General features: G+C 35.6%; 1 protein-coding gene across 14 annotated transcripts in view; it reads left to right on the plus strand.

The window, feature by feature from the left end:
• The window catches only part of NRXN1 (neurexin 1), a 682,260-nt gene that overhangs the window by 80,350 nt on the left and 582,042 nt on the right, over nucleotides 1–19,868 (plus strand). For 12 of the 14 annotated variants that reach the window (XM_059468828.1, XM_059468830.1, XM_059468835.1 and 9 more), the window contains one exon: nucleotides 3,613–3,642. The exons of the other annotated variants lie outside the window; for them this stretch is intronic. In XM_059468828.1, coding sequence (XP_059324811.1) covers nucleotides 3,613–3,642 — 30 coding nt within the window. The remainder of the gene's footprint in view (nucleotides 1–3,612; nucleotides 3,643–19,868) is intronic. 14 annotated transcript variants of the gene reach the window in all.

A 19,868-nucleotide genomic window follows, 5' to 3' on the forward strand; every position in this document is an offset into this window, starting at 1 on the left:
GCCACTCGGGGCCTGAGTTCATTCAGGTTTCAACTCACTGTGAGCCACTGCCTGTTCAGGGGTGATTTTCTCAAGCCTTGAAGTGCTGGTGCTTCATTTCTCTGTGCTGCTGTATTCAATGGTGAAGGCAGGTGCTCAGATTTAGCACATAGATGATGCTCTGCAATTTTATTAATATATATGTTTTCCCAAGGAGAAGCAAAATTCAAATAATTCTGGTGCTTTACTTGTGGGCACTGTCATGCTCGTACACGTCAATAAAATTTCATTTTCAGTGTGAGATAAAAATGTATTCAGCAACACTGGAATAGAAATTCTAGCTGAAAAACATAAAAGCCTAGAAATAACTACCTAATCTTGTATTTGATCTGTGCATAAAACTCTTACTGGTGTCAACATGAGTCTCAAAATTTGAATTAGGTTCAGTATAACTAGATAAGGAGGTTCAATTGCATTTCATATATTCATTTATGCACAGCAGTAGAAGATAAAGCCTGGATAACTGTTAATCCAGACTTTACTTGAACCTAATTCTTAAAACTGCAACCTTAAATTTATTCCAACACAGGTCTGGATACTTATGCATATGTTAAAGTTACAAAGCATGAATATGTTAAAATGGAAGCATAGAATTGTGTACCAAAGCACAACTTGAAATCTGAGCTAAAATTTTTCATCTTTGATCTCTGATATCTGAGCATCTCTGTAATTTAGGCGACATAAGCAAACAGAAATATGTAATATTCAAATTTGTATGTACTTCTGGTAAAAAAGGCTGTTGTTTTTTCATTTTACTGAATTTGGACTACATTTAATACCTTCACTGCAGGTTTATCACATTTAAATTTTGTTTTGGCCTGTGCTCTGCATGGAACTCACATACCAAACTATGGTATCCTCCCTTCATATCCTCTTCCACTATCCCACCCTGTGCTCCTTAACCCTCTCCTCTGAGAGCCAAGCTCAGGAGAGAGTTGGAGTGGATCACACATGAGGGATTCCTTCTAAATCTTGAATTCCTAATTCACAAAGAAATTGAAGTAATGGTGCACAAATGAGTATTTTCAATGTATGGAAGGTCTATATGTGGCTACCTTAAGGATAAAAGTTCCCAGGTTTATTAAAAGCAGACTTTCATTTTGAAAATCTAGCAGTGATTCCTCCCATGGCAGATTTAGCTGTATCATTGTAAACCTCTCTGTGGAATGAACAGGTACAGTACTAGTAATGCTTCACTCTTCAATAGCCTTCACCCATAGATTGCAAAAATATAAAATAAGGTAAGTATCATCATGTGCCTTTAGCAAGGGAATAAAAGTGACCTTGCTGCTTGCAAATAAAGTAACACAAAGAGTGAAACAAAATAAAGTGTCTTGAGGATTTGTACTGAATTTTTTTAATTGGTAGATGTTTGGTTTGAGCAGTGTATGTCTTTTACATTCACTTGCCTGCATTTTTTTCATTGAATAACACTGAAAATGACTCTTAAAATTCAAGCAGTTTTTGTGATGTCTTCAAGAGGTACTTCTGCTATTTACATTTTTTTCTTCAAATTATGTAAGAGTCATCTATTTACAACTGACCAATTTCACATATTTTAACTAAAATAGTGATCACTATCAAACAGTGATGATCTGAAGTTAGACTTTTATTTAGTTTCATATAGCTATGAAGTTCATATGTAAATGTGAGATAGTAAGAGATCACCTTTTTTACATTCCCCTGGGAGACAGGGCAATGATTTGTTTGAAAGATCTTACATAAAGTAGTGGCTGAAAAGTCGTAGTTTCATTAAAGAAAAAGATGTAATGTTCAACTGGTTTCAAGTTTTCTTTAAATACAATTAGGGTCAAGTCAAAATCTGAGATTTCTTGCTATAGTTGCCAACACCAAAAGCTAAACCACAAAGATAAATTAATCAATAACAAGAAGGGACTGACACTTCCAAAGGCCATGTGGCAGGAGATCCAGGGAAGGACACCCAGCACTAAAAGAATGAATTAAATAACATCACCTGGTCTTTATGCTCTGTGTATTCAGCAAGCCTCTCTTGCAGCAACACTTACAGAGAAGGAACACCCATGAAAACATTTCTATTCTCTTTCACAAGCTGCAGACTGCCAGTTCAGCTGTGTGATGCTTCCCAAGCAATGCTGATGCAGGCATCCCTTCAGGATCACAGTCAGCTTTCATTTACATTGCTGTGAGCCCCAGGTAATCCCACCAGCTGCAGAGCTCTGTATTTGGAAACAGAATTTATTGCACAAGAGATCAGGCACATCAGGCCCTTCAGTTTAACTACACATCTAAAACGAGTGACATTAAAAAGCAATAATTCAACAAAACCATTGTTAGACTACTTGGACCATCACTTGAGATTTGGAACTGATAAGAGAAGAATCATTTAGACTGATTGCAGTCGGGAGTATCTTCTTTGAACTACCCCCAAGTAGCGTGAGTCATTTGTGCACCTAATTTTCTTTGTGAATTAGAAATCACAGAAACTCTCTCTCTAGGAAGCCTGCTCTCCAATAAAGAGAAGGATATTTTATTGCTCACCTTCTTTGTGTGAATTAATTTCAATTAATTGCAATTAAGAAAATAATGTATGGCTTTTTTGAGAAGAGGAGCACATTTTACACATGAACAACCAATAATTCCTGAAATGGATCCTAAACCAGCTAAATTCAACAAGAATAAGTCTGTTTTTTAAATCAGACATAAAAAATTAAAACCCTTCATATATCTAAGAAAAATATTCTCCCAACATCACATTATATTCAATGAGATTTAAGTATCATTTTATTATCATGATTAAAAAAGATGAATATTTTTCCTTGAAGAGTAACAAAATTTGGCTCTGGATGAGTGATTATCATTAAGGACATCTGCTTTGAAATGTCACTAGACCTTTTCTGGTGTGATGGGATTTCATCTCGCAATATAAGGATAAAGCAAAATCTATTTCTCACAGATTGAAGAAGTAGTTGCAGAAGCTGTCACTTAAATTTTCTTTATTGCTATGTATTTTATATTGCATATGTAATAATTTGCCTTCTCTGGAACAAATTCATTCTACTGTCATATTTCACACAAATAAGGAGACATTCTTTGCATTATCATTTCAATGTGATGAATAAATTTTATTTAATTACCTGAAATGCTCATTTTTATGAGGGGAAAAAGATCAGACCCAGCCCATTTTTCAGGTTTAAACTTCTCCAGGGTGTAAACATCATTTCACATGTAGAGGACAGGAAGTCCTCTCAGCAAAGTGTTCAAAGCAATATAATCAAAATATGATAAAGACAGACGGATTATTAAAGGAATTGGTTGGATTTGAAAGCATTTTATTATTTTCTGTCAATGCAAATACTGCACAGAAAAAAAAAATACACAATAAAACAGCACCCAGTGTTTGAACTGCAGTTCTGTTACTTGTAGCCCAAAGCATTCCAACCAGTGGTTGAAAAATGCTCTTTGATTTCCCTCTGTGATACAGACATCTTATAGGAAACAGATGCCTGTCACAAAACATTTTTGTCAGTGTGACAACACCACCTTCCCGTGCTCCCTTGTTCATTGCTGACTGTGCTCTTGTTTCCCTTCAAGGTCTGGCGCACCTGATGATGGGCGACCAAGGTATGGGCTCTGTTCCTTTTCCACTCTGCTTTCATTGTTTCTTCTTGTTCTGTAGCTGCTTTGAATCCATCACTGCAACCGATGGGCAAATGCTTGAAAGCTGTCTTTGGCTGCAAAGAAACACATGGTTTTAGTCACATCTTTTTCTTGTTTTGTTTTTTGGTTGTTTTGGGTTTTTTTTTTTTTTTTGGTTTGCTCCGTAAGCTTTTGTCCTTCCTGCCTCCTCAACTCCCCCTCTTGCAAAACAATAACTAAAAAGAGGTGAGAGAAATAAGAAAGTGATTACAAAAATTCTGTGTATTGATCAGAAAATACAATTATGGGTGATCCTATTAAAGATAAACAAAGTGCCAGACCATTCTTCAGATAGCCCCTGAAAGAAGATGCTCCTCTTGTAACATTGTACACATTGAAGAGTCCATTTGCATTAATGCATGGCTGATTGGAAATGTGCAGAAAGCACCTGCTCCTGGCTTCTGGAATGCTGAGAGTACAGTTTTGCTACCTAACAAAACCAGTGATTTTTTTCCTCCTAACCATTGTCCATGTTACCTTTGTGACAGTCTTTCTTATCTAAGCATGGGTTATTTCTGTGTTTCTCTGCATGTACATGATTGGGAAGAAATAAACTAAATCCCTAATATGTCACTGATTGCATCTCCATTTGTCTTCAGACACTTACCTTAGACTTTGTCTCTTCATGTTCAGATACTATTGCATTTACATATACTCATGACTCTTACTGTTGTTTCTCTCCTCTTCTTTATTCTCTTTTTGTCTGGAAATGCTTTCTTCATGGAACCATTTCACCAAATCCATAGGTAAAAGTAAAGGTATTACATGATTTTCTTTATTTTTAATGCCATCAGTATACTTTAATGTATGTATAAATAATGCAAGTGAATGTAAAATTTTTGCACGGATAACATGAGGTAGGTATATTCTTACAGTAAATATTACATGGATATCAAGGTAAGGATAATTATCCTAAAGTACAGGCTGACCATTTTCTAAGTTTGTTTCCTGGTTCTGTAAGGGATGTGAAGCTTTGGCAGTGATAAAAGAGGCTGCAGCTCTAGAAGTGTTCATGATGAAGTAACAGCCACATGTTGAGGTATGCCTTTTTCTGTTCTCAAAGAGCTGCAGTCTAAACCACCAGACACAGGAAAAAAAAAAGTAAAAGTGTGATGTTGTTCAGTAGAGACTCTGGAGATAAACTGTGCAGGGTCAGTCCACAGCTTGATGTACATCTTACATGGGAACAGCACTAACTTTAGCGAGTCTTTGCCCTGAGAGTTTCCTTTCATATTAATCACTTGGAGTGTATCTGAGATAAGAATTGGACAAAGGAATGAGGAAGAAAAAAAGCCAGAGAAGTGTGGGGTTTCTTTCAGATTTTTTTTTATTCTTTTTGTTTCTTTATGTAAAGAATGCCAGCTGTGTTTACTTCCCTCCTCCCAGAGGAAACAGTGCAGTAGGGGCAAGAATTTTTTCCTGTATAAATAAACATCAGGTTTTGCTACTAGTACACTTGTTCACAGGCACTGTGTAAATATATTTTTATGATAAGAAGGTGGTGATTAAAAGCCATTTAATCTCTGTTACATATGATGAATAATACAGTTCTATTCATCTTAGCCATTTGTCAGGGTTGCCTGTTCTTTGTATAAATCAGAAATCCAGTCTGCATGTTCATACTTTCCTGACTAGTTAAATTAGAAACAGACTTCCAGGTTTGTTGGTGTCTTGGCTGATTTAGTGTTTCCATACCTAGGAAGTTCAAAGACTGTAAATACAAATCTGTAGTGTCCCTTTCCTCCTCATATCTGCCCCCCTGGAAAGACTGTGTACCTGTATAGGTGGGAGACCATTTGTGTGTGTTCTGGAGGTCTAAGTCTTCTTTCTTAGGAAAACTTTTAAGCAAGTGTGTAAGACAATCTGTTCATTTCTTTGTTTTTTCAGATAATTTTGTTTTGTTTGCTATATGACTGATCCTTTTGTTTTTTAACAGTATGTGTGATTTCCTCGTTACTTATTATCTTATCCTAATCAGTAGATATCTTGGCTGCAGCCGCCTTAAAATTACATTTTTTAGTAACTGAACCTTGACACTATAGATAATTTTTTATTAATAATGCACAATTACTTTTCTAGATTGTTCTGTACACAGAATAAATTATGTAGTATGTATGGCACCAAAGGGTTTATTTTTGTGTTAAAGGAGTAAAATATAAATATTATGAATATTTATTATTAATAGTAGCTGACATGAAGAGCAGATTTTTTAGCAAAACATAAGTTCTTCTAGTATTTTGCAACATTTAGACTTTCATATTTTTGTTTTTTAATGTTTAACAACTGTATTTTAAAAAACTTACCTGTATATATTAGCTACGTTTAATTTTCAGTAATGTGCCAATTAACATAATTTAAACACCAGTGACCAATCATCTAATCATTTGACTACATTTTAGCTTTCATATGTTGATTTTTATTAGATTTATACACTTAATATAGAAATAATCATTGCTGTGTTTTGAGAATCACAATACTTCTGCACATATAAGGTTGTATATTTGTTCAAACTGATGGAGAGGGTTTATATGTGTGCCAACTCCAGTTGCTTGTAACAGAAAATATCCCCCCATGTTGAGCCATATCCTGAACCAGGAAAAAAAGCCTCATTTTGTTGACTGTCCTGAAACTTTACTAATATCAGCTATTGAAACCTGTGGCCTTGAAACAGTTATGATAACACACATTTGTAACACAGGACAATATAAAAAATTATGAGGGTGATGGAAAGGAATGAAGGGAAAAAAAGAGGAAACTCCTTTGTTGTAAGTTCCATTTCTTGAGAGGTATGCAAGGGCAGTAATTGGAAAATTTTGGGTGATTGTATGATGAATTGATCATATTTTGGAAATATAAGCAATAAAACACTTTTAAGAAGCTTTACAATGTAATTTGTCCTGAAGAATATAAATGGCTGAAGTATCACCATCTCCTTTATTTGTGTAAATATTCTTTGGGATACTGGAAAAGGAGAAAAAGAAAAAATCAAACCAGTGTATCTTCATAATTAGGACAGGGTGTTAACAAGGTAAGGACCTGGTGTTGACAGAGGAAGGAGAAATGTGGCCTCTCCAACTGGACAGTACTAAGTTCAGCACTATCTCACAATGGCCCTGATGTTTAAACATTTAGCTGTAAATCTAAAGTGGGATACCCTGGGTAATCTCCCCACAAATTACTCCTTGTAGATGCTATACCTAATACTAGGAAGATCTGCAATCTTTTATTTCTATTGGCATTTGTTTATTTTCTGACAAGCACCATGTATTCAGAAACATTTAGGAATTCCATTTTCATCCCCTGGAAATAACTGACCTGTATAGAATTTTAGCAGCAGCGTTGTCACAGCTCTGATGGTGAAAAGTCATAGTAAAGGTAAGGTTTGTAAATGGTGTTGATGTTTTTACTTGACCACTTGAAAACGCTACTCAGAGCAATTTTTCAATTCAGAGCAATTATTCAAGCAGATTTAAGGATTGCTTTAATTAGAAGCAGTCCTTAAATCTGCTGTTCATAATAGGCAGATTTGTTTGCCCCCAAAAAATTTGTGCCCAAGCAAATTTTCTCTGCTCTCTCCAACTATTGGAGGTGGTCTAATAAAACCATTTCCACCTATAGGCCTTACCTCATCAAAGTCATGCAGGATTATTTTGTGATGAACAGTAATAAGACTAAATTTATATGGCAACTAATGCAAAACACTCCATTTCTTTACTTAAAAAAAAATCTCATCCTCTCCTTGTCATATTCTCTATTTCATATTCTTTTGGTGAACAATGAAAGGACTTTATAATTCACAAACTGTAAGAATGACGTGTAATACTTTGTTTTTATACTGCAGTTCTCTTAAGCCTATTCATATTTTTACCTATAGTTTTTTTTAATGTAATTATTATACTTTTGACTATATTACTCATACTGTACCTAAATACTATGTTCATACTCCTGTTCTATTTTTTTAGTGATTATGTGCAGCTTTAAATTATACATGAGTCACTCAGGTTTATAAAAAACTATTAAATATTGGCTAGCTGAGCAACAAGTGTTTCTACCAAAAAATTGATAGTACGACTGCAATTTATTGTATTAGATTGAAGGCTTTTGATGTGCTGGTATTTGCTTTACTGTGTATAAATTCTGAAGAAAGAGTTCAGAATGGCAATTTATGTATGTGTCAACATCCTTGACAAAGGAGGGAAACTTTTTTCTTGCACATGCTATTGCACAATACCTGTGACACCACTAATTTTTTAATTATCAATCACACAACTGATTTGACAGCTGGAAAAATAGAGCATTGAAAAATAAAAGCAGTTTGTAGAAATTCTTAAAAAATCATGAGCATAAAAGTGGCATGTTATAGCTAAGTAATTATGTGATTGTGTCATGCAACACAAATCTCACCTTGTGACAGTAATCTCCCCTAACATCCAACTGTCTGGAATTTGGGCATTAACCACAAGTTCATCTTACTGGAATGACTTTCATTTTTTGCTCTGGTTTTGAAGAGCTAAGGTGGTCTTGGCTTCTTGCACTCTCATTGAAACACCTGTCCCCTCCTCATCTGCTGCTGTGTGTGCTCTTCTGGGTGGGCCTGAGAGACACCCATAGCCCATTCTTCCCTGATCCAAGCCCCCAGCAGTCCAGAAACCCTGTAAATTCTTTGGCACAGCCCTGGACTCGAGCTCAGCTCCTTATTTTTGGCTCAGTGCCCTGTTGACATGGACTCAGTTTCATGGCTTTTGCCTGGCAAGCACAAAACATGGATGGAGGGCGTTCCTGACTCCCTGGACTTGTTCACATGGTTATATATCCTAGGTGACAGCAGCTGGCTGGAAAGACTCCCTGCTAGAAGCGAAGTGAGGTAATTTAGGGTTTGACACACAATGGGGTTGCCAGGGTAGGGAAACTGAAGCTGTTTCTAGGTGACATTACAGGAGAAGAATGGATAACTTGAGCTTCCCCACTCAATCTTGTCGTTGTTTCTATTGATAAAAAGGAACAAATCAACAGGGTTTAAAAATCTAACCTCCACAATTCCCAAACATTTTGAAAGTCTTGGAAAATTTACAAAATTATCAGCATAAGAATTAAAAAAATATTCTCTTTAAAACTACCATAATTTTAATGAGTATTAAAATTTTTAAAATAAATTTATAGACTTTAAATATAAATTTCCTCAAAGAACTCCAAAGAACAGAAGCTACACATCATATTTCTTCTATAATGACTTCTTTTTTTTTCTAAGGAAACTCATCAGAATAGTTAAATAGAGGCTGCTGTTCACCAGAACTATTATAAGTAAGTTTCTGTGTGTAACTCATACCCCCATGCTTACAAATGTATGTTCCAATAAATATTTGTACTATCCCTATATTTATATGGTCAATATGTTCCAATTTTGGTTTAATATCATAGTGAACTAGACTAAATATTTATTTCGATGCATCGAAGCAAGTAATTTTCTTGCACTTCAGTGAGTGATACCCTGCAACCCTGGAATATTGGCATTTGAAGCTGCAAATCCAAATTTATGTTGGATTATGATCAGTAAAAGGTCCCCAAGAAGACAAAAAATGCAGCAGAAGATGGCTGCTGAAGATGTTTTCTATCTGAAGCATATGGCTCAGAAGAAACCAATCAACATCAGGAACAGAAATGCAAATTCTTCCTTGAGACCCACACACTTGAAATTCTATCTGAGATGGCTTATTCCTCATCAGCAGTATGAAAAGAAATTGTAAGAACCTGTCACAAATATAAAAAAAATACTTTCTGAAGAAAGGGAAACATACTTATTTTTAAAATAAAATCACCACATGGTAATGTCCAATCCACAGCAAGAGTTCTAGTGCCTTACTACCATGAAAATAAAGAATTCACCATGTTCTGAATCATTCTGATGTCACTCAAAAGCATCATGTAACATGTATGTGTTTTTCATAGACGTCCTATGGATTCAGAGGAAAGACAATAAATGTGTAACTCTGGAAGATTTGATGTAAAAAATGTTATATTTGTAAATGTGTAGATTTCTGCTGGGTCCAGTAAACATTGTAGTATAGTACATAATGCAAGATTTTGGCTTCCTCAGCACAAGGCTCCACTTAGAGCACACGTTTATCCAGAAGATGGGTATGCTGACAGAAAACCTTTCAAAATAATAAGTTCTTTCAAGATGAAGGATGTGCATTTCAGGCCAAAAAGTATGAGGGGATTTATTGGGTATGGAAAACAGTCAATCTGAAGAGGTAAAAAAAAAAAAATCAGCAGGTAAGCAATAAAAAAATAGGAAAACTTAGCATTTCTTCCTTAAAGCAAGCTTTTCTTTTAATGTATGTGTCAATGTACCTAGAAAATGAGAATTTAAAGCTGCAGTGGTCTGTACCTTTTTTGCACGGTGAAATTCCATGACAGTTTTATACATATCACAGACATTTCCAGTGAAACAGGTATTTGAGAGAAGTGTATGCCTTGGATATTGGAAAATCCTTGAACCTTCTTGTGAGCCAAATACATCAGCAGAGTGACACTAAAGGTTTCAGTTTCACCCTAAGATTGCACTGCATCTTCCTAGGATAAAATTCAGTCCTTGAAATCTACAAGAGCAACTAAACAAATGAGCCCAACAGAATCTACTTTCTGTTATTTCAATGAAAATCAAAAGTAGTTGGAAATTACTGTACATCTCAGAACAGAAGTCTCAGCTGATTTTAACATTAATCCAATCAGTCATGCTCAGTGGAGTTTCACCAGCTAAGTGGAAAGAAATTAGAGCCCCAAGGAAGAGTATTTGCAAACATCTCTAACATTTGTCTACATGGAGGATGACAAAATTCTGGACTAAGCTTTATCACAGCTTCTAAAGAATCTAAATCTAATGAAAGTGAAGAAATCTTAAGAAGACTGCTCTAGAATTGTACTGGTATAGCTGAAAATGGGGACTATGCTCTTTAAATGCACATTGTAATGATATTTTTCTACTGAGAAGAGCTGCCTTCAAAGGAATCGAAAAATATTTAAATATTCAGGTCAGAATCGATCATTCTTGTAGAAATAAGAATGCTGCATACAAATTTTTTAACCTGCTCTTTACAGGAATTTTCTTTGGTGGTAATAACATGCCAAGGTACTTAGAAATGACAGAAATTTAAGTTATCAAGTCATCTTTAAACTCTTTTAATTAAAAAAATATATACTTTACACTGGTACTACTAATATACCTCTCTCCTGATTTTCAAAGATTTCTATAACCCTGATGTTTTTAATTCCTCAAAGGTGGTTTTCTGTATTTACTTCAGGGTCCACCTAGAGCAATTAAGCAGAACAGTGAAATTGTGCAAAGAACTGGGAAGTTCAGGAGCATAAAGGAAGATTCCCATAGGAAATTGTGGAGCATGGAATGTGGACTTTGCTATGAAATTATGATCATTCTTTTAATGGTTTTCCTAGATACCAACCTGTATCCAGATATAGGGTTTTTTCTCAGACTTGGGAGCAAACAAAAGTGACTGAATCTTTTTATTGAACGAATTTATTCTCGTGAAAGGAGTCCTTTCTTCCTCATTAAATCTATATTCAGGGCAAAGGTTTTTTTTTCTGTTGGCACCCACTTAGAACAATTTTCTGATCAGCACTGCATTTCATTTAAAGGCAGTTTTTGTAATTTGCTGCTATGACTTAGAAGTTCTGGTACTTTTTTTTTTCCCTGCTCAAAGTAGACATTTATCCTTTAAAGAAAGGAAGCATCTGGACTGATTCACTGGCAACTAATAAAGCTGTATAGAAGCAACATTGGATAACAAGAGGTTACCAGAGAACACCTGGCACTGCTGGCATCACAGCCTTGACTTCAGTAGCTTCTCTGTCTTGGGGGTGGGAGGAAATAAAAGCAGCTGGGTCTAATTCCTTTCATCTGCCTTTTGCATATTCTTCAGACAGAGGGGGTCTGCCTGGAAAGCAAAATTCAGCATTGAGTGAGTATAAGTCTGGAAAATTTTCACTGGGGTTACCCTCAGCTAACAGGTCTGTCCTGAATTCCATTATCGTGAGCCATGGTTATTCCATTTTCAGGAGTATCCACCCGAAGGAAAGGAAGCTGAATACCTTTCTGTGACCATTAATGCTCTGCTTCTGAAGCATCTTTCAGCTGACAAAAACCTGAGAGGTTCCTGAGGACAGCTGCATTGGTACTTAGGTGACCCCACTCCCAGCCAACAGTGACATCTCTCTCTAGAACTGGAAATCAGGAAGAGTTTCCTTCATTTCCTACTTCATTGAACCTGAGTTATATCAAAAGGTGCCAGATAAGGGCTTTTGATCTTAGGAAAAGGGCATGCAGGCCTTTTGCTGGTAATACAACCTGGTCTTTTGATTTTCTCAGTTAATGGCTGTGCTTAACCACTTGGTCTCACAAGGTACTTGCAAAATACATTTAGTGTTTCTACAAGTCCATAAGAAATATTTTTTAAAACCCCACCAAAGTTGTATACATACAAATCACCATTGAAAACTATGTTTGCAGGCTGTGATTTTACTACTGAAGCTGTGCAAAAAATTAATTTTAAAGCCAAGTGCCTGTTTGACAAAGCTATTTGCACTATCAATGGATGTTTATTTAAATGGGTACTGATACTATTTGTATTAACTGCAACTACTGAGAAGTTGTTATGTAATTTTCAATTTTAGAAGAGTCATTTGGCTGTGGTTACATTGAACTCTAGCACTACTGTATGTTTATATCCTCACAAAAGTGATTGGAGATTTCAAAGTGTTCTATTTTAATTTAATCTTCATTTGCCTAAACACCCCTATATCACTGGGGTACAAGTAGTAAACTGGTGCTTTCCTTTCATCCAAATGCATCTGAAAACCATTAATTTTGTAGTTATCCCTCTAAGTTCTTAAGTTCTTACATCATTATGCACTTTCAAATGCAAAAAAAATGCAGCTGTGACTGTATCAGTCATGCACTGATATTTTTTAATGTCCTTAGCAGGTTTTTTTGTCTCTTTACTTCTCTGCAGTGAATTATTCAAATAAGAATACTGTCCATGACTGTGACTGTGTTATCATACTGGAAGAAAATTTATATTTCAGAAAAGAATAATATAGAAGTGTCTAAGTGCAAGATTGGACCAACAAAGCTAGACTTGGAAATTAGCAATTCTGTGTGATTCTCATGCAACATATTTATCTGTATAGAACTGTTATACATCTTATTCATATAGGAAAATATCAGAAAAATCTGTGGAAAAGATAGGAAAATATCTATGGCAAACTTACATTCTGAGCATTACACAAAGCTACCTGAGTCCCACTGTTAGTCTACTGCTGCATACTTCCCCAATGCAAAGAAGGGGCTGTTCAGGCTACTATGAAGAGGATAAATTCCTGTATTCCTTTTGAAAATATTGGGAAGCACTGAATACATGGAGTAAAACACAGTAAGTCATTCACAGTTCTAAAGGACAAATTCCTCAACAATTTATATTAACATATCCACATTTACCATGCCTATGTGGAGCTGCATTCAGGATGTAGTCACATTAGCAGGTAAATAGAACCTGCTGCACTTCATCACTTTACCTCTCAGAAATGGCTCTATCTCAGGTTTTATAATGCTTTATATAATGACAAATATGTAATAAAAATCACTCATATGTCATCATGTGTCATTTATTCTCTCTTCCAGGAAAACACATGCATTTGATATTTATCCAGTGTTCTAAAATAGCTGATAGTCTTACACCTTGCTAACAAGACTATTAATTTTGGTTGTCCCTGAAATTAATAGGCTTGTTAAAGGAACAGGTTTTTTGAGAGTTCTGCATTTATCAAGCTGTTATGAAAGCAAAATGAAAGTTTAATTAATATTTTACTTTTCAAAACACCTAAAAGATCTGTATATCAGCCCTATAGCTTTTAATAAGTACATATAACTCTCAGAAATGTACATATATCTAGGTCATGCTAATTATCCACCTTGGGAGGCAAGAATGTGCCTATACTCCTCTACCTAGTTGGCATACTCTTGAGACCCAAGTCAGAAGAGCAGGCTTCAGAAAGTCTAAAAATACATTTACTAGGTTCTTAGCCATTAAACTGCTTAAAGAGGAGGTCTCTCATGTACTGGCTGACAGCCTGTAATTTCTATTATGCAGGAAATGAGACTAGATAATCAAAAACAACCTTTCTGGCCTTGAAGCCTATGAATCACACAGAACAGAAAATTTACTGTGGCAACATGTAAGAAAATTGTCAGGCATTAAAAGAGTCACAGCATTTTTGCTTTCTTAGTGGCACTTTTATCGGGTTTCTTGTGTAGATGGGATTATGTGTCAATGAGCTCCCCCAAGTCAAGCCCTTATGGACTAACTGGGAAAACCATTCAAAGCATTCCCTCAAGCCAGGATGTACCATGGAAACTGAAACATATATGGAAGTGTGAATCAAAGGAAGGTTAATCCTTCTCAAACTTAAATATTTTGCTATGGTTATTTATTTTGAATACTTTGAATTGAATACTGCAGTTAATCTCATATTTAGGAGCGTTATGCTATTCAGTATTTTTGTTTTATACAGGTTCTCATAACACATTTGCAACAGGCTTTGGAGGTCTTTAAGTTATACTGTAAGAAATGAGCTTACCTTGTCATACAGTGGCTGCTACACCAGATAAACCCTGGGCAAAACGTTGCTGTGGATTATTTGTGCAGCAAAGCTGGAGCAGTTCATATCTACCCTTTTATAAAGGGAAAAATGCTGAAAATTAAATGAGAAATAGAAATTGTGATTGAATCCAGGAAATGTTATAAACTAGAGGGTACACAGTCCCATAAGAGTGCTCTGAATTAGAGAGAAGAAAGATTCAAACTTATAAGACCCAGAGTCTTTTAATATAAAGACTGAAGTCAGCATTCTAATATTTAGTTTCTCTTTGAACCTCACCATTCAAATTTATATTCACTGAGAGTTAAGTAGTCTTTTTTAGTTGCAATATGCTCACACTAAAGGAGAGGACGGAATCATAGGCTACTTTATTGAAGGACTTATTATTCTACATCAGAATTATCTTTATTCATGAAGACTTCAAACACTTTCTTAATGTTCAGTTTTGCTGTAGCTAGGAAAAGATCCTGTTATTTGCTAAAATTCAGGAAGACAAATGGGTCTATGTTGTTTCTCTCAGAACAAATGAAAAAAAAAATTAAGGAGTTATTTAATTCAATGGATTTAGAATATTTCTAGTTTAAAAAAATTCCAAATCTTTCCCTGGTAATACATGTTGACTATCAGGGAGGAGGAGGAAATACAATTTTTGAGATATATCTTCTATGCCTCATTAGTGGTGTTCAGTTACACACCTTGTAGACTTAACAGCCTCTGGGTTATTAACATTTTCCTGCTTGATAATTTATTAATACAATGGGTCAAATATATGTACAAGCAGCTAAATATGGGTCATTGGGAAAAATGAAAAATCCTATTCACTTGGATGGGGAAAATGTCTCTCCTACAGATTTTTCTTTATTCTTTTATGCACTTATTGTTGATATATATTATGGAAGCATCTCTGTGTAGCTAAGAGGAGACCTCTCTTTTGGAACATCTGTCCTTGTTTTCTAATCTACCTCTGTGTCCTCAGTGAAGCTGGTAATTATTCAGCCATCAGTGAAATTACTGATTTTGTGGGGGAAAGCCATAGGGAGGTGGCATAAGGAATTCTGATTCAGACTGAGAAGTGGGATTCAGATAAGGAAAAGCTGATTTCTATTTTTCCATGTCTTTGGATTGTGCTCAAGCAATGCTGGTGTGTTAGAGAAGAGCAGGCTTCAAATATGTGGCAAATCCATGGCTGTGGTTCCTCCTGTGCTGCTGCACGGTGAGTGAGGGCACTTCAGAAATTCTCTGAGCAGCTTCCTTCTGTCTCAGTGTCATCCCTCAGAACTGGCAGCATCTGGTATTCCCAGAGAATTAATTTCTGGGGAGTGTTTGAGAACAGGGCATATTAAAATGTCACTATGAGGATGCTGTCCTATGTTTGAAGGCTGATACAGAGGAATTGACAGCTAAAAGCTAAACAAAACGTAAAAAAAGCCATTCCAAGAACAACCCTAGACTCCCCAGCAGTTATAATTAGGTAATTTTGTGTAATTTATGTTGGATTATAATATTCAGATTGGTTTAAATGAGTACATAGGTCAAAAGCACCATACAATCTCTTTTTCCTTTACATTTACAATATATTTTATATTTTTTCTTATCTTGTGTCTGTTTACAAGAGACATAGTTCAGCAGAACTGATGAAGCCCTGATGCTTTCATGGTTGCGCAGTGCCTGTCATTCTGCTGAAGGACTGAGGAAAACCTAATTGGCAGTTAAAGCATGAACTTTCTGTACCTCAAAATATGGTTCTCAATTCCTATTTTGCCTGTGGTGCATCTGCTGACAGCTTTAGCAGATGTTTGACTATCAGTGAAGTGTGGTCATGACTGTTGATGTGGTCAGGCATGTTATTTAAAAAAAACAAACAAAAACCCTCTTTCCAGTATTCCAGGATGTGTCTGATTCAAAATCTAGTTTAATTTGGTTTTAGTTACTCAACATGGAGCACCTTTGACTGCTTCAGAGTTTGAGTTTATTGTAGTGGGTTTGTCTGCAAACAGGCACTAGGAATGAAACCAAACAGATAGTAGTGCCAGATTGGGATGGTTTGGAATGAGAAATTTATCAGCAGTAACACAGAGCAAGAAACAAAGAGGAGTAACTTTGAATGTTGTCAATAGGTTTGTATTTTTTAAAAAAAGCTTTGCAGCTTGCATTTGGGCTGTTTTCCCTTCTGCTTTGTTTTGGTTTTGGGGTTGTTTTTTGGGTTTTGTTGTTGTTTGTTGTTTTGGGTTTTTTTTAACTGAGTAATAAACAGGATTCCTGTGGTCTAAGAACAAAGCCACTGCATCTGTGGAGACCAATGAAATACTAATTGGATTACAGGTGTGCTTAATTATCATGCACTGAAGGTGTTCAATTTTCCTGTGATCAAGGCAGTTGTGTGAATATGGACTGCAAGAAAGGGTTTTTTTTCTTATGCTAAGTGAAAAGCTCAGAAAATACAAAAAGGATGAGTAAAGCTGACAGGCACTTTACTAAAACTTTATGCATCTCTTTTCTCTTGTTTTTTTCCCTGAAGGACAGTGTTTTTCCTTATAGTGTGAATATTTAGCATTCTTTTGAGAAGCATTTTGCTAATTAAATACCTGTAGCACCTCTAGAGATGCTTGCAGCGTGGGAGGACAATGACTTTTGGCACAAGGCAGTGAGAGCAGCCTGTTCTGGGTTATTGTATTCAAAACTTTTCTTGGAAATTAAGGCACTAAGTAGAAAACTACGAGGGGAAACTTCAGTGTCCTGACATTTAAACCTGGTTCTAGACAGATTTGAAAACTACCTGTGTTTGTGAAGTCTCAAAGAAGGCAGGAAGGTTCTGAAGAGCCTTAGAAGTACAGGCATAAAAGATTTTATTATTCTGTTCTTTTCTCCTACTGACTGTGTCTCCCTGTTGCTAGGAGAAAGATAAGGTAACTGCTCCCAAAATTTTAAGATACCATAGCTATTTCCTGTCAAGTGTTTTCTCCTAGGACTGACTGTTCCAATACTCAGTAGGGCCCAAAAAAATCTTTGATAAAGCCAACCACTCATACTTTTTTTTCTCCTTATATTCCAAGGTTTAGGAAAGGGAGAAGTTAAGAATGGGAAGGTAAAAGAGCTGTTGCTGTGGGAGTGGATGACAATTTAGAAGTGGAAAACCCAGACCTGGCAATCCTTAGTCCTGGCTTGGCTTGAGAGTGTAGAGAAAACTGCCTGAGAGTCCTGGAAGATGTGACTTATTCAAGTTCTCTGGTTGTTCATTTAGTCTTTAAAAAGAAGAACCCTGCTTATGCATTTCTGTCACTTTTGATGTGTGATCAGAATTCAACAATGCTACATTTCTGTCAAAGGCTCTTCAACTCCAACGCTTCCATATCTTCAATTTTCATAATTGATTTGATAACAAAATTACTTAATATTAAGTTCATGACAATATTTTTCAAGAGAAAAAGGCTTCCTTCAACCATTCTCCTCCCCTCATTACTGTATTTTAATTCCTCTCTCTGAAAGTCATATTAAATATTTAGTCTATAGACTTGATTTGATCATTACCTGTACATCAGCAAAGAATCTTTGCAAATACATTGAATTAAAAAGAGCTGTATGTACTTTAGCATGGATGATTTAAGACCAGTTGAGGACAAGGAGAAGGAGATCTATATCAAGAGGAAGGTTAATGAAGACAAAACCCCAAGACCTCTAGGTTTTAAGCAGAGGTCTATAATATTTGCCTAACAAGATTAGGTCCAGGGGCAAAACTAAGTAGCATAGTGCTCAGAAATAATCAAGGAGGTGAAGGTAAAAGAAGGAAAAAATAAGCAAAATAAAGCATAAGAGAGCAGAAAGAATTTTGCCTCTGAAATCAGCAAGTGGAAACAGTCAAACCCAGTTTTATTTTATACCTTTTTTACCAATGACATGTAAATAGATCTTCTGGCAATTTCCACTAAAATTTCTATTATGTTTTGTGTATTTAAGCCTTAACTAAAGATAAATAGATCAAATAACCTCTGATTCCCCAAAACATGAACATTTAGTTATAGCTTTTTAAAAGTAGGAATAATACCTAACTCTTACATGTGCTATTAAGTATTCTAGATGCCTATTCCATAACCACATTATTCTTAGAGTTTAAAAGACCTTGAAGCAAAAATGCTTCAAGTCTAATGTGAAATATAAATGTATAAGAAAATAAAGTGAAGAAAATAAAATAGGTAGAAGGTATGTTATTATTTAGTAATGTGCTTGAATATGGTGCCCAAACATTTGTATTTTCCCTAAAGAAATGTGTTGAATATTTTTTTATATATAAACATGGAAAAGGGAAAAAAGCCCCAAAACCCTCCCTATTTCTTAAGTAAAAAATTTTATGAGGAAATAAATTACATACATTACACTACATACATAACAGATATTACATACACCCAGTCATTATTTATGTGCATTGAAATGTCAAATAATCTGGAAAAAAGTAGCAGTTTTTCAGAACTACTCTTTCTTTTTTAATAAATCCAGGAGCAATATCTATATAAAATGACTCTAGAGCATGCTGAATGCATTTTAAATTTATCAGCAAACTCCTTTTAGTTATCAAGCTTGAGAACATTTATCCTATTCATTATTGACATCTCCCAGAATTCTTTCCATGGTTTTGTGCAAATAGCTTGGCAGCTTTTGGCAAATAGAGGTGATTTTCAGTAACATTTTTCAGATACTTCAAATTGAATTATACATCCGGAGACAGTCAATCTTTCTTACTGTTAATTTTTCAGGGAAAAAAAATCATTTTGTATTGAAGGCCAGCTCTGCAAAGGGGACCTAAGCCTTGCAATGCTAACAGAGATCTGACCAAAGGGCTGGAAAAATCCTGCCCACCAGAATGCACAACTCTTGCTTCAGCACACAGGCTTGTTCTGCAGTAAAAGGGGGAAATATGAGGTGCCTTTGGGTACTGTGGGAATTTTAGTACTGTGAAAGTCAAAACTATGAGATTGCTGAGTAAAGGTTGTGAGATCTAAAGAGTGCTTATCAAAATCTACTTTAGGAATTTTTATACATCTCAGATTTGCTGTTTCAACATGACAATGTTAGGAAGGCACACCCATGGCCACAGCTATCTGGCATTTTTTGGCACCTTGTAGCTTTTCTTTTTTACTTTGAATTCTCTTGTCTCAAACCATTTTATTTTAAAGTTGCTCAAAACTATGCATTTCTAATTGTAATGATGGTTATAGACTCTTGACCTTATTGAAGTAACTCAAGTCTTTGCCCAATAAGTCTGCGATATTGGACAAAGTCTTTGTTAGGCCTTTGGCCTCTCTTTCCATGGTTATTGAGTGTCTGGAAAGAAGGTTTAAATGGATGAAGATTACAACAATATGTGGAATCTTTGTATCATAGCTAATCCCAAAGCTGGGAATAGGGCTGAGCTGTAGCCTGGGGCCTTCCTTAAGCATGGAGAGCAGAGTCACTTCCATGAACCAGGCTGATCCAGCACAGACAGC

The sequence above is a fragment of the Ammospiza nelsoni genome, chromosome 3 (genome assembly GCF_027579445.1).
Source record: "Ammospiza nelsoni isolate bAmmNel1 chromosome 3, bAmmNel1.pri, whole genome shotgun sequence".
Lineage (NCBI taxonomy): Eukaryota > Metazoa > Chordata > Aves > Passeriformes > Passerellidae > Ammospiza > Ammospiza nelsoni.